The sequence below is a fragment of the Pelodiscus sinensis genome, chromosome 3 (genome assembly GCF_049634645.1).
Source record: "Pelodiscus sinensis isolate JC-2024 chromosome 3, ASM4963464v1, whole genome shotgun sequence".
Classification (NCBI taxonomy): domain Eukaryota; kingdom Metazoa; phylum Chordata; order Testudines; family Trionychidae; genus Pelodiscus; species Pelodiscus sinensis.
This window is the reverse complement of record NC_134713.1, coordinates 142,653,434-142,668,953: the sequence shown is the minus strand read 5'-3', so window position 1 is coordinate 142,668,953 and position 15,520 is coordinate 142,653,434. Positions and strand designations below refer to the sequence as shown.

The window sequence follows — 15,520 nt, the reverse complement described above, 5'->3', positions numbered from 1 at the left end:
AATGTAGCCAGACGTGAACCCCCATTTTAACATCCATCTTTGTCTGCTTGAAACCATGCAGGGCACATAAGAGCAGGAAAACAGCATATTCTTTGAAAACCTTGGAGCAGGAGGTTTAGATATGCTGGCTCAGTGACCGTGACCAACTGTAAGCAGAGATAGGAGGGTGGTCAAACTAATTGTTGACCAAGAGGCTGTACATCGTGTCCTTGACTTAACCCATATTGATACGAACACATAACCGTCCGCGGGGGGAGGAATCTCCCGTCCAACAAGAACATCCGGCAGTCCTAATTATCTATCTTCCTCTCTTACAAGTGTAAATTAACTTGAAACTTGCTTATAAGAACTGGCGCCACAAAACAGACCAGTAAAATTTGGCCTCTTAAGATAAGAAAGAGAATACGGGCCCCCAGGGGTATAAAGATGAGTCCAGCAGCACACTGACTTTGTGTGTCAATCTATCATTTATCTGCTGGTCGAGTTTGGTGTTTGACCTCCCGAGGTTCCAGAGGGGACGCCCACCTCGTATTTGTCATTCCGAGGAATTGAGAGACTGGCCCTGGCCTGACACGCTGGAGTTGAGAGGCACAGAAGGGGGTAAAAATTGTACCTGGATGTGGTCCTTTGTTTAAGTATATATACATAGAGTTAGAGCTCTTTAAAGATTAAGCTGTCATTTGGTACCATTATTTCTATTTTCTATCTTTACCTTTTTCCTGTAACCATTTTAAGATCTATATTTTGCTAATAATTATGAAATAGAGCAATAGCCATTGTAACCATATGATTTATAAGTTCCTTTAATAAACCTGTAACTGTTTAAGTTTTAAGCTGACTCCTTCAGTTGCTGTAATAGAACAAAGCACAATTTAAAAGAACTTCAGCCGGTCATAAAGGGACAGACATAGGGAGAGCTTGGGCGTTTGGATCTGTGTCACTCCCAGGTGACAAGATCCGTTGGGGCACCTTTCCAGCCTTTCCCAGGCTGCCCGCTGCGAAGGAACTTTGTGTTCTAGCAGTTAAAATCTAAGGTGTAATAAGCTCTTCCTACACACTGGGGCGTCTGTTAGCCTGTTTGGCTACCCTCTGCGAAGGGACTGTGGTCCTAGCAGTAAAGTCACGGACGTTAAAAACTTTCGGGGCTCCTTTCAGCCTTCTGGGCTGCCCGCTGCGACGAGACTTCGTGTCTTAGCAGTCAAAGACTTAGGAGACATACCCACACACACTGCCCTGACCGTCGGCTGACAATACCATTGTTGGAACCAACAGTGATACTTCATATGTTTTAATGACTGGATCCATACTTTCAGGATAAAAGCCTGTGAACACCAAATATAGTACCTTGCTCAAGGGGTGAATCCTATCCACAAAACTGGATGTCCCAGTAGTTGGAGATACTATGCTAGGGATGCCTTTGTGTTTCTGATGAACACAAATATCAGATTTTAGATTTTCTGGAACCTCTCCATTGGCAGCTCATTATCTCTTTCACCCTTTTGTGTGTGGTCAATTAAGGCCACTCTTCTGGAAACAGCAAACACTGCTTGCTAGATTTAGATCTTGTCAGAAGCACATTCATTCTTTTTCATAATAAGCCCTTGTTAGTGGTGATACCACTACTGGTTTTGCCCTCTGATCTGTGATTCTAGGCTTTCCCCCCAAAGAAGGCAGAGCCTGCTGCCTTTCCTCTGATACTTTTGTGAAGAGGGTGGACAAACAGATCATTTCTCTGTTATGAGTTTGTAGATCCCCCTTGATATGCTACATGGGTAGTAGAGGCACTGTTTCATTTTGAAGCCCTGTCTGCCATCATCATACACAATTGTTCTCACAAACAGGAGAGAGCCTGTTATGACACAGAAGCTCACAGGTGATTCACTACTCTATGTCAGCAACTTGTGCCAGGACTGACATACTTACTATACCTAACACACTTGTCAAGTTATATTCCCAAAAGGTAGCATGTAATATATCATTGTAAAATTAATAATGATCAGTGAGTTATTATTCCTGTTTAAGATGTGTACAGAGAGTTATAGATGTGCATTAGAATTCTGTTCAGGAAACAATACGTAAGCCCAGCCTGCCCTAGACAATGGAATGTGTATTTGTTTGGCTCACCAGTGTGGTGTCAGGCAGAGACAAAGAAGCCACATTTACAGAAATGATAAACAGGGCCATCAACATATCAAATAGTGGAGATTATCCTCTTGCAGGAACCTGAATCTTAAATTATAAGAAATTGCATCCACTGATCATGTACAATATTACTGTATTATAAAAATATATCAGGTATGTTTTTGTGGTGATCAATATTACTGTAGAGTATATTTATACTATATGAGGAATTATGAATACTCACTGATATCATGCTTTAAAGTCTGTAACAAAACAAAGGGAGAAACAAAGTTTCTTTCCAGACAGAAAAAAGGGCAGATATCTGTTTTTACTGAAAATTAAGCAAAGAATGAATTCCTGCCTCACACAGATCAATGTTTTTATTAGCCTGGTATTTGTAGAAAAGCTCTGCCATGCCTAGGGGAAGAAACAAAGGAGTCCAGCAGGGAGCTACTAAAGTGGCTGCCACCAACAGACTGCTATTTATAGGATACAGAAGAGGAGGAAGAGAAAGGGACAGTAAAGTCTGCACAAAACTGCCCCCAAAACGATAACATTAAAGCTGACATAGAAATAGTTCGGAGCAAGCAAACTATTGGTCATGGATAGCATGTGAGCTGCCCCTAGGCCTACCCCTTCTGTCAAAGGCCACACTGCCCCTCTTCCCCCTGGCCACACTACCATAGCATTCACAGAAAACTGGGCACTGAGGCCCCAGTCCCCACAGCCCCCTGAGCACAGGATGAGCAACCTCAGTGGCCCCAGTTCTTGCCAAGTCCTGGACAGGCAGCCCCAGAATCTGAGCTGTAGATGTGGCGCCCTCAGCCCCAGCACTTCCAAGCACAGGGAGGACAACCTCAACAATTCCAGTCTCCTAAGCACAGTATTCCAGCGATTCTCCAATGCACCGCCCCCAAACATAGGGCAGGCACAGCCCCAGCACTACCAGTCACACCGAGGACAGGGTACTACAGCCTCAGAGTGCTGTGGCCCCAGTCCTGGAGTGCTGGGTGCTATAGCCCCACTGTTGGGAAGCCCAAGCACTAGGTGGGTGGCTATATAGTTCCCAGCTATCACAGCCCAGTTACCCATTCCTCCTGAGGACAGCATGGGCACTCCCAGTACCTCCAGTCCTCCTGAAGCCTGAGGCACCACAGACCAAGCCCAAAACAATGTGAACCATGGTCCCAGTACTGTGCAACCCAAGTGCTGAATGGTCATGGTTTTGTCAGACACACCCCTTAGCACCAGAGCACCAGGAATAAAGCCTAAGTCCCCCCACACACATGCCGCCCAGTTGGTCCAAGTCCCAGCTGCAGGCTGGCCATTCTAGCCTCAGTATGCTTCTGGAAAGAAGACTGCCTGTAACACGGAAGAGCCGGGTTCAGGCAATCTGCGCATGTGCAGAACGATCTGTGCATGCGCAGATCACCAGACAGCGCGGCTGGCGAGTGGGGCTCACCGTGGTTCGGTGAGCCCTGCTAATAGCCATTGGTGGACCTAACTTCCATGAATCTATCTAGCTTTTTTTTGAACCCTGTTAAAGTCCTAGTCTTCACTACATCCTCTGGCAAGGAGTTCCACAGGTTGACTGTGCTGAGTAGAGAAAAACTTTTGTTTTAAACCTGCTGCCTATTAATTTCATTTGTTGACCCCTAGTTCTGATATTGTGGGAATAAGTAAATAACTTTTGCTTATTCACTTTTTCCATGTCAGTCATTATTTTAGACCTCTACCATAGACGCCCTTAGTCGCCTCTTTTCTAAACTGAAAAATACAAGTCTTTCTAATCTCTATTCTCTTTAATCTCTCTTCTGACCATGCTGTTGGATCGTTGGTGCTCCCCAGTGTGGTAGGAACCATGCAATCCAGCTGCTCCAGTGCCGGCACTGAAGCCTGGGAGCGCTATGGCTACACCAGCCAAGGAGGGCTATGGGTGTTGGCTCAGGCCCACTAGTGTATCGGGGTCACCAACATCAAGAGCCCCATACTCTGGGGACCAATCTCTTACCAGTGAGCCACACCAGGGAACACTGGCTTACTTTCACCTTTGCACATCACCCATACTATCGTTGTTGTTGCAGAAGATCTAGAAGTAAGTCAGGGTATGTCTACACTACAAAGTTAATTTGAACTAACGGACGTTAGTTCAAATTAACTTTGATAGGCGCTACACTAGCACTCCTCTAGTTCGAATTTAATTCGAACTAACGGAGCGCTTAGTTCGAACTAGGTACCTCATTTTGTGTAGCCCCTTAATTCGAACTAGTGGGAGGCTAGCCCTCCCCAGCTTTCCCTGGTGGCCACTCTGGGCACCACCAGGGAAACTCGTCTGTCCCCCTCCCGGCCCCGGAGCCCTTAAAGGGGCACGGGATGGCTACAGTGCCCGTGCCAGGTGCAAGCCTGCCAGCACCCAGCCAGCAGACCTGCACCTAGCACGGCTCGAGCCAGCCACCCGCTGCCACCCAGCCCTCCGCCTCTTCCCGGGACCAGGCTGGCGGCTCCCGGGAGCCTGCCCGGATCCGCAAGAGGCGGGCGCCCGCCTGGTCTAGTGCGGAGATTGTGGACCTCATCCACGACCTCCACAATAGGCACAGGAAAGTAGCCGTTTAGGGCAGGATAGCTGCCAGCCTGGCCACCCAGGAGCAGGAGTGCATGAAAATCAAGGGGGTCCACTGAGACCCCCGACCCTGAGCCCTGAGCTTAGAATGGCCGTACTGGGTCAGACCAAAGGTCCATCTAGCCCAGTAGCCAACACTAGGGACCCTGGAGGGGATGGACTGAAGACAATGACCAAGCCATTTGTCTCGTGCCATCTATCTCCAGCCTTCCACAAACAGAGGCCAGGGACACCATTTCTACCCCCTGGCTAATACCACTCCATGGACCCAACCTCCATGACTTTATCTCACTTCTCTTTAAACTCTGTTCTAGTTCTAGCCTTCACAGCTTCCTGCAGCAAGGAGTTCCACAGGTTGACTATTTGCTTTTTGAAGAAGAACTTTCTGTTATTAGTTTGAAGGCTGCTACCCATTCATTTCATTTGGTGTCCTCTAATCCTTCTATTATGGGAACTAATGAATAACTTTTCTTTATGCACCCTCTCTCCACCACTCATGCTTTTATAGACCTCTATCATATCCCCCCTCAGTCTCCTCTTTTCTAAGCTGAAAAGTCCCAGTCTCTTTAGCCTCTCTTCATATGGGACCTGTTCCAAACCCCTGATATTGTAGTTGCCCTCCCCTCTCCCACCGTCTCTCTTCCCCTCTCCCACCTCCTTTTCCCAGTCTCCCCGAGTTTTGTTCAATAAAGAGAGTTTCTATTTTTGAACACACGTGTCCTTTATTTTGTACATCAGGAAGGGGGGCTAGGGAGGGGTAAGTGGAAGGAGGTGAGGGAGGAATGGGGTACGAGCCCCCGATGGGGAGGACTGGGGTGGCTCTGCGGGCTTTTCGGGGTGGAAGCTCTCCTGAAGCCCCTTGATTGACCACACCCCCCCCAGATGGCAGCCTGTGGCAAGTGCAGCCGGGCCGATGGCCGAGTACTGTGATGTGCCGAGTGTGGGCACTCAGGGCACTCCAAGCCAGGACTGCTTTGCAAGTGGGGAACCCCTGAGAACTCTCTGTCCGGGGTGGGGGTCGGGACCCTTTAAGCGCAGCCCTCGGCTAGCCTGAGGCAGCAGCTCCACACTCTAAGTCCTAATCTGATCCCCTGCCGGCACTGCTTCCGGCCATCCTTAAGCTCAGTTCATGGTCCACTCAGTGTGAACATGCTAGTTCGAATTAGCAAAACGCTAATTCGAACTAATTTTTTAGTCTAGATGCACTAGTTCGAATTAGCTTAGTTCGAATTAGCGCTGTAGTGTAGACATACCCTCAAAGAGGAAGTTGTCAGCTAGGGCTGTGTTACAATGTTCAGCTGACCGTGGTACCCGAGACAAGAGAACAGACCCATTCACCTCTGAATTGTTGGAGATTTGTGAGTGCAGAAAAGGATTTCTTATACCTGTATAAATAGATTGAAATGGAGTACTTCTATGGCTCTATTGTGAGCATATGCTCCTCGGGCTCAAGGGTCCAGTCAATGAAAATGGGGCAAGAACTCCCTGTGATATACAGATCCCTATTCCTTGACAGATTGAGAACCCACGGGCTAAGAATCAGGACAGCCACAGTTTAATACTAGAGCCCCCAGAGAGAACTATTTCTGGGAGCATATCCTATGCATTATGGGCTGCAGAGAATGTGATATGCAAAAAGGATTATTGACATACTGATTTCAAGAGCATGTATTATGATCTATAGGTTGTCTGAAGGCTTTGAAAAATAAGGTACTATACCTGAATAAGCTTAAGATTCCAAGGTGGATGATTAATCAATCCTGCCTCTTCAACCTGATTAGAGACTGCAGCCTGTAGTTCAACATATGTACTACTGTCCAACTGTAGCCCAGGGAACAGGTCATTGATGAGGCTAAGAAATAAGGGCTCATCTTCATCAACCTGAAATATGGTGGGGGGAGGTAGTTTAAAAAATACAAGTAGGCATACGATAGTTTTCTTTTGTCATAAAATCAAAATGAATCATTATATTACAGTAATGACCATTAAGCAATTTAGGAGCTTATTTCAAAATTATATGCTGATTATGCTCCTAAATTCAAGCTTCCAAAAAAGGAGGAAAAGGAGTTTTCTCACCTTGTGCAGTAACTGAAATTCTTTGGGATGAGTGTTTCTGTGGATGCTACATTCCAAGTATTGGTGCATCACTGTACCTTTGCTTGAGGAGTTTTATGGCAGTGCCCTTACAGGTTGTGCACACATGGTGCTTGCCTCACATGCCATTGGTTGTTGAAGAAGTATCATGTGTGACCTGGACTTCTCAGTTCCTTCTCTACTTCAGAGCCTGGTTTAAACTCCGAAGCAGAGGGAAGAAGGGTAGGCAGTGGAGCATCAACAGGTACTCTCATCTCAAAGAACTTCAGTTACTGCTCATAATGTGAGTAACCTTCTCTTCTTCTTTGAGAGATGTCCCTGTCGGTGCTCCACTGCAGATAACTGTAAAGCAATCCCCTCAACACATTAGTGGTCTCCAACCTTTTTAAGCACAAGATCACTTTTTGAATTTAAAGTGCAATCCAAGAGCTATCTCAAAATATAAATGTGCTTGCCCCACCTCCCTCCTGCCCCTTCTCTGAGGCCCTGCCCCTGTTCACTCCATCTGCCCTCTCTTGCCCTCTTGCCCTCACTCACTTTCACCAGGCTGGAGCAAAGGGTTGGGGTGCAGGCTCTGGGCTTGGATTGAGGGATCTGGAGTGTGAAAGGGGCTCTGAGCTGTTCTTGGGGCAGGCAGTTGGGGAGTAGGAGGGGGTTCCAGGTGTAAGCTCTGGGACAGTGGTTAGATGCAGGGATGCTCAGGGCTAGGGTAGGGGCTAGGGATGTAGGAGGGGGTTCATGACTGGGGTAAGGTTTCAGGATGGGGGATCTAGCTGGGCCCTGCTTACCTAGGTGGCTCCTGGATGTTAGTACAGTGGGTCTATGGCAGGCTCACCCCTGCCCTGGCCCTGGACCACTCCCTAAAGCAGCCAGAAAACTCCATCCCAAGTCCTGTTGTGCCCCTTCTCTGCTCTGCGGAGAAAGGACACAGAGTGGGAGAGGGGGCACCTTGATATTAGTGCCCCTCTTTTTCCTCCCCAGCCCTGCACAGCAAGCAGGAGGCTCACTGGGAGGAGAGAAAGCTCCAAGGCAAAGAGCAGGAGGTGCACAACAGTGGAGGGAGAGGCAGTTGAAGTGCTGGCACTTGATAGCCTCTTGGCCAAACCAGTTAGGATCACCTGTCAGAGGCTTCAAGATCTACTGGTAGATCCAGATCACCTGTTTGGTGATCACTGCTCTACATCATAGGGCTTTGGAGTAGGATGAAAAGCACTGTAGGCTTTTACTCAGCCACTTTGAGTATCCATTATAGTGCCCTGTGTGATCATAGAATCATAGAATCATAGAACTGGAAGAGACCTCAGAAGGTCATCAAGTCCAGCCCCCTGCTCTAGGCAGGACCAAGTCCAACTAAATCAACCCGGCCAGGGCTTTGTCAAGCTGAGAGTTAAACACCTGGGCTACGTCTACACTGGCCCCTTTTCCGGAAGGGGCATGTAAATTTCACTAGTCGTCGTAGGGAAATCCGCGGGGGATTTAAATATCCCCCGCGGCATTTAAATAAAAATGTCCGCCGCTTTTTTCCGGCTTTTAAAAAAGCCGGAAAAGAGCGTCTACACTGGCCCCGATCCTCCGGAAAAAGTGCCCTTTTCCGGAGGGTCTTACTTTGAAGTAGGAATCATTTTGGTTGCCCTCCGCTGGACCCTCTCCAATGCGTCCACATCCTTTTTGTAGTGCGGGGCCCAGAACTGGACACAATACTCCAGATGTGGCCTCACCAAAGCCGAATAAAGGGGAATCATGACATCTCTGGATCTGCTGGCAATGCTCCTCTTAATGCAACCTAATATGCCATTAGCCTTCTTGGCTACAAGGGCACACTGTTGACTCATATCTAGCTTCTCATCCACTGTAACCCCCAGGTCCTTTTCTGCAGAACTACTACTTAACCAGTTGGTCCCCAGCTTGTAACTATGCTTGGGATTCTTCCGTCCCAAGTGTAGGACTCTATACTTGTCCTTGTTGAACCTCATCAGATTTCTTGTGGCCCAATCCTCCAATTTGTCTAAGTCATTCTGTACCCTATCTCTGCCCTCAAGCGTATCTACCTCTCCCCTCAGCGTATTGAACAAAACCGGTCCTAGAACCGAACTTTGGGGCACTCCGCTAGAAACCGACCGCCATCCTGACATCGAGCCATTGATCACTACCCGCTGGGCCCGGCCTTCTAGCCATCTTTCTATCCATCTTACCATCCATTTATCCAATCCACAATCCCTTAACTTGCTGGCAAGAATATTGTGGGAGACCGTATCAAAAGCCTTGCTAAAGTCAAGGTATATAACATCCACTGACTTCCCCATGTCCACCGAGCCAGTTACCTCATCATAGAAGCTAATCAGATTGGTCAGGCACGACTTGCCCTTTGTGAATCCATGCTGACTAATCACTTTCCTCATGATTGGATTCCTTAAGGATCCCTTCCATGATTTTTCCAGGAACCGAGGTAAGACTGACCGGCCTATAGTTCCCTGGATCATCCTTCTTCCCTTTTTTGAAGATGGGCACTACATTTGCCTTTTTCCAGTCACCCGGGATTTCTCCCGATCTCCACGACTTTTCAAAGATAATAGCCAAAGGCTCCACAATGACATTTGACAACTCCCTCAGTACCCTCGGATGCACTAAGTCTGGACCCATGGATTTATGTTCGTTTAGCTTTTCTAAATAGTTCCTAACCTGTTCTTTACCCACCACGGGCTGTCCATCTTCATCCCTTCTTGCGTCAGTAGGCGCAGAAGTCCAGGAGCCGACCTTGTCCGTGAATACAGAGGCAAAGAAAGCATTGAGTACTTCAGCTTTCCCCACATCATCTGTCACTAGGTTACCTCCTTCATCCATTAGGGGCCGCACACCCTCTCTGATCACCTTCTTCTTGTTAACATGCCTGTAGAAACCTTTCTTGTTATCCTTCACATCCTTAGCCAGTCGCAATTCCATTTGCGCTTTCACCTTCCTGATAACCCCCCGGCATTCTCGAGCTATACCTTTAAACTCCTCCCTGGTCATTTGTCCAAGTTTCCACTTTTTGTAAGCTTCCTTTTTGTGCTTAAGTTCACCAAGGATTTCCCCTGTAAGCCAGTCCAGTCTCCTACCATGTTTGCCTCTCTTGCTACGCGTCGGGATGGTTTCTTTCTGTGCCTTCAATAAGGCTTCTTTAAAATACTGCCAGCTGTCCTGGACTCCTTTCCCCTTCATGTTAACATCCCAGGGGATTCTGCCATCAGATCTCGGAGGGAGTCAAAATCTGCTTTTTTGAAGTCCAAGCTGTGTATTTTCCTACTCTCTTTTCTTCCTTTGGTCAGGATCCTGAAATCTACCATCTCATGATCACTGCTTCCCAGGTTGTCACCCACCTCCACTTCCCCTATTAGTTCCTCCCTGTTTGTGAGCAGAAGGTCAAGCTGCGCATGGCCCCTGGTCGGATCCTTCAGCACCTGTGTCAAGAAGTTATCCCCAACATTCTCCAAAAACTTCCTGGATTGCCTGTGAACTGCCGTATAGGTTTCCCAGCAGATGTCAGGGTGATTAAAGTCCCCCACGAGAACCAGGTCCTGCGATCTGGAAGCTTCGCTCAGTTGTCCAAAGAAAGCCTCATCTACCTCATCCACCTGATTCGGTGGCCTGTAGCAAACACCAACCACAACATCAATGCTGTTGTTTGCTCCTTTAAACTTAACCCATAGACTCTCAACAGGTTTTTCTCCCTCTTTACACTGGAGTTCAGAGCAATCGTAGTGCTCTCTTACATATAGTGCAACTCCTCCTCCTTTTCTCCCCTGCCTGTTGTTCCTGAACAGTCTATACCCTTCCATGACAGCGCTCCAGTCATGCGAGTCATCCCACCAAGTCTCTGTTATCCCAATTAAATCATATTTCTTGGTCTGGGCCAGGGCCTCCAGTTCTTCCTGTTTGTTGCCCAGGTTTCTCGCATTAGTGTACAAACACTTCAGGTAACCAGTTGATCGTCCTATCTTCTCCATTCGAAACATGGGTCCTCCTTTCTTGCCCCTTCCTCTCTGCATTTCTTTCTGGTATCGGACTTTCCCACTCCCCTCAGGGTTTTGGTCACCGTCCCCCGACGAACCTAGTTTAAAGCCCTCCTCACTAGGTTTGCAAGCCTGCCCGCGAAGATGCTCCTTCCTCTCTTCGTTAGGTGGATCCCATCTCTTCCTAACAATCCTTGCGCCCGGAACAGAGTCCCATGGTCGAAGAAACCAAAGCCCTCTCTGCGACACCATCTGCGCAACCACGCATTTACGTCCTCAATTCGACGATCCCTGCCCAGTCCTTTCCCTTCAACAGGGAGGATGGAGGAGAATACCACTTGCGCTCCAAATTCTTGGATCCTTCTTCCTAGCGCTACATAATCCGCAGTAACACGCTCAAGATCATTCTTGGCCATATCATTAGTTCCCACGTGGAGAAGCAGGAAGGGGTAGCGATCCGAAGGTTTGATCAGCTTGGTAAGCCTCTCAGTGACATCCTGAATGCGAGCTCCTGGTAAGCAGCACACCTCTCGAGATTCCAGGTCCAGACGGCAGAGGGATGGCTCAGTCCCTCTTAGAAGGGAGTCCCCGTCCACCACCACCCGTCGTTTCCTTTTGGGCGTGGTGGCTGTGGAACCCCCATCTGTAGGACTACGCATTCCATGCTTTCCAGTAGATGGTGTTCCCTTCTGGTTTCTTCCTTGTGAGGTCCCTTCCAGAGCTTTCAGCACTGCAGAGCCTGTGGAGAGAGCTTGAAAGCGATTGCTTACCTCTATAGCATCGGGGGATTCCCGTGTTGGCCTTTTTCCCCTTCTAGAAGTTACATGCTGCCAGTTCTCTTCTTGGTCACATACTGCCCTCTCTGGCTCTTCTGCCTGCCGTGCTTGAAGGATTAAAGGTGATCACATGGTTGTGGAAGCAGGCTCTTTGCTGGCCAGGCCTCTCGCGCGTATTGCCATCCAAGCAAAAGGTCAACTTCCCCTTGATGAAAACCCTTACACTATGTAACTAAGGGTATGTCTACACTACCCCGCTAGTTCAAACTAGGGGGGTAATGTATGCATACCGAACTTGCTAATGAAGCCCGGGATTTGAATTTCCCGGGCTTCATTAGCATAAAGCCGGCTCCACCATTTTTAAAAGCCGGCTAGTGCGAACCCTGTGCCGTGCGGCTACACGCGGCACAGGTTAGATAGTTCGAACTACGTAGCCATTCCGATCTATCTGTACGCCTCATTCCACAAGACAGTTTCCATTCAGTGTGGACGCTATCTTTCGAAAAAGCAGATCACTTTTTTGATGTACTTTTGCTGTGTGGATGCCCTTTTTTGGAAGAAGTTTTTCCAGAAGATCTCAAGGGTATGTCTACACTGCAAAGTTAATTCGAAATAACAGCCATTATTTCGAATTAACTTTAATAGCGTCTATACATGTAAACCGCTATTTCAAAATTAATTTGAAATAGCGGCGAGCTTAATTCAAATTTGGTAAACCTCATTCTATGAGGGGTAATGCCAAATTCAAAATAGCTATTTTGAATTAAGTGCTGTTTAGACACTTAATTTGAAATAGGGGACATCCAGCCCTCCGAGGGAGCCCTGGTGGCCACTCTGGGCACAACCAGGAAAACTTACTCTCCTCTCCTCCAGCTCCGGAGCCAGTAAAGGGGTAGACTCTGGCCACAGTGCCTGTACCAGCTCCAAACCTGCCAGCCTAGAGCCAGCAGTAGCCTCCGGGGCCCCTGATCCAGTGGCCCCAAAACATGAGCCAGCAAGCCACTGGCAACCAGTCCTCCACTGCTCCCCAGGAGCAGTCTGCCAGCTCACAGGAGCCTGACAGGGGCTAGAGAAGGCGGGTGCCTTCCTGGTCCAGGGTGGAAATCATGGACTTTATTCAGGTTGCAGGAGGAGAGGGAGGGGTGCCCCCAATGTCCATGATCTCTGCACTAGAAGGATTGACGCAACCATCTATGGCAGAATAGCTGCCAGACTGGCCACCAAAGGCCACATGTGAACCCAGGAGCAGGTTAGCATGAAAGTCAAGTTGCGAGACCCCCAACCCTGAGCCCTGTGCTTCCCCTCCCCCATCTTCCCCTTGCTTCCCCCTTCCAACTCCCTCCTCCCAGATTTTCCCCTCCCCTCTCCTACCCTCTTTCTTCCCTTCTCCCACCTCCTTTTCCTAGTCTCCCCAGAGGTTAATCCCCTCTCCCCCAGTTTTGTTCAATAAACCCAGTTTCTATTTTTGAACATATGTGTCTTTTGTTTGACATCAGGAAGGGGGGCTAGGGAGGGGTAAGTGGAAGGACATGAAGGAGGAATGGGGCACGAGCCCCCAGTGGGGAGCACCTGCGTGGCTCTGAGGGCTCCTTGGGGTGGACGCTCTCCCTCAGGGCCTCCTGGATCCTGACAGCCCCCCGATAGACCCTTCGGATGGCAGCCTGCAGTAAGTGCAGCTGGGATGATGGCAACGACCCCACGAGATGCACCAGCATGCCCAGCATGGCTCCATCTGACCGAGTGCTGTGGTGTCCCGAGTGCGGGCACTCAGGACACTCCAAGACAGGATTGCTTTGCTGTCCCTCATCGAGGTAGAAAAGCAAGCGGAGAACCCTGAGAACTGTCTTTCCAGGGTTGGGGTAGGGTCCCTTTAAGCACGGAGCTCAGTTAGCCTCAGGCAGCAGCCCCACACACTAAGTCCTAACCTGATGCCCTGCTGGCACTGGTTTTGGCCAGCCTTGACTTTGGTTCAGGGTCCACTCAGTATGGACGTGCTATTTCGAAATAGCAGAACGCTATTTTGAAATAATTTTTGTGTATAGATGTGTTATTTCGAATTAGCTTAATTTGAATTAACTATTTCGAATTAAAGTTAACTCGAATTAATGCTGCAGTGTAGACATACCCTTCCGGAAAAGCTTCTTCTGAAAGAAGCCTGCAGTCTAGACATAGCCTAAGTATCTTGGAAATGACATAGGGTGCTGCAGAGAGTCCCAAAGGTACAACTCAATATTGGTAGTGGTCCATGCTCAACATGAATCTGAAAACACCTGTGAGTGGAATGTATTGTCACGTGACAGTAGGTGTCTTGGAGGTCAAGGATTGAAAACCAATCCCTCTATTCCAGCACTGGTATGATAGTTGTTAGAGCAAGGGTAGGCAATAAGTGGCCCACCAGTTGGATGCAGTTCACCAAGGTTAGCCTCTGACAGACTACAACACAATATTTACCTGCATGTTTGCAGGTAGAGCTGCTCCCAGTCTGCGCTGCTTTCATCAGCTCCCATTGGCTGGGAATGGTGATCCATGGCCAATGGGAGCTGGGAGGGGTCACACCTGCAGATGTGCAGGTACATAAAGATTCTGGAGGTCTGCTAGGGGCTAATTCTGGCAAAGCAAGCCTGACTTGTGATCCAATTATTGCCCACCTTTGTGTTAAAGTGACAATAATCCAAAATCTTTTTTCCCTTATAAACTTTAGTCTCCTGAAACTGAAGATAAGTCACCAGACAGCCCTAGCAGCAGGAGTAAAACTCTTTCCCTTTGTCTTATGTGGGAACCAACTCCACAGCTCCCAATTGAGGAAGCTACCTCTTGTCATAACAGTAGTTCATGAGAGGTGTCTTCGAGAGCTCAAGAGGATGACTTCTAGAGCACATTTGTTGGTGGTTATAGCTGCCCACTCAGTGTAAAAAAGGCATAAACAAATCTCCAAAGACTTGGATGGCAGTATCAATCATTAGAACTGGTGAGAGGTCTTTGAGACCCTCAACCAAAGACTGAAATGTGTTTAGTAGAGGCACAAGGCATAGACCATTGATGGTGGTTGGTGTTGTTGCTGAATCCTTTGCCTTTGTCATTGTTGTTCGTATGGTCTCTGTTGAGTATAGGATATCTAGAATGCTGGTATGGTTCATACCAATAACACTTTCTCCTGGTAGCTGGGTTATGGATGCTGAGTAAGTAGACTGTGGAATGTGGCTCATGAGTCTTTCATTTTACGAAGGACCTGATTGGTCTTTGCCGCAAAAAGCGTCTCTTCATTGAATGGGGGGGGGGGGGGGGAGGAGGTTCTTCCACTGTTTTCTGTATCTTATAAGGAAATATGAAAGATATAAACCACAATGCCCTCCACATGACAATAGCCATAGCAATATAGTTAGCTGCAGTGTTGGTGGTTTTCAGAGAATTTTGGAGTGCGGTGTAGGTGATAGTATGGCCTTTGGAGACTAATGATTTGAATTGTTATCTCTTTGCCTACAGAATGTTGTTGATTAAATCCATGAACATAGCATAGTTCTTATGCTCATACTAGAAAGGTATGAACTGGATGTGTACATAAAAATTTGGACACCTTAGATGGGACATAATATTTATGATCAATTGAGGCTGGTGTTTGCCAAATTGTTTTTACCACATCCATGATATCAGCTTTGATGGGTAGTGATATCTTTGTTGAGGAGGAAGTTTATAAGATGAGTTAACTCAAGTGGAGTTTCAGACTCCTCCTGGCAGACAATAGTAAGTTAATTGTCTACTTTTTTAAACAGATCCTGGAACAGGGAAAAAATCATCCACTGATTGAGGTGCTGGGGGCAATATGGACTTCTCAAGAGAAGAGGCTGAATTAGTGGATGGAGATGTGGCGAGGGCAGCATCTGCAGGTTGCTGTGATCCTGGGTCCTCCTGAAAGTCTTCCT

The 15,520-nt window shown here is 47.9% G+C and overlaps 1 protein-coding gene across 3 annotated transcripts in view; it reads right to left on the bottom strand.

Moving 5' to 3' along the window:
- Positions 1–15,520, bottom strand: part of DNAH8 (dynein axonemal heavy chain 8) — a 615,913-nt gene that overhangs the window by 210,085 nt on the left and 390,308 nt on the right. For all 3 annotated transcript variants that reach the window (XM_075925079.1, XM_025186355.2, XM_025186358.2), the window contains one exon: positions 6,461–6,622. In XM_075925079.1, the coding sequence (XP_075781194.1) occupies positions 6,461–6,622 (162 nt within the window). The remainder of the gene's footprint in view (positions 1–6,460; positions 6,623–15,520) is intronic.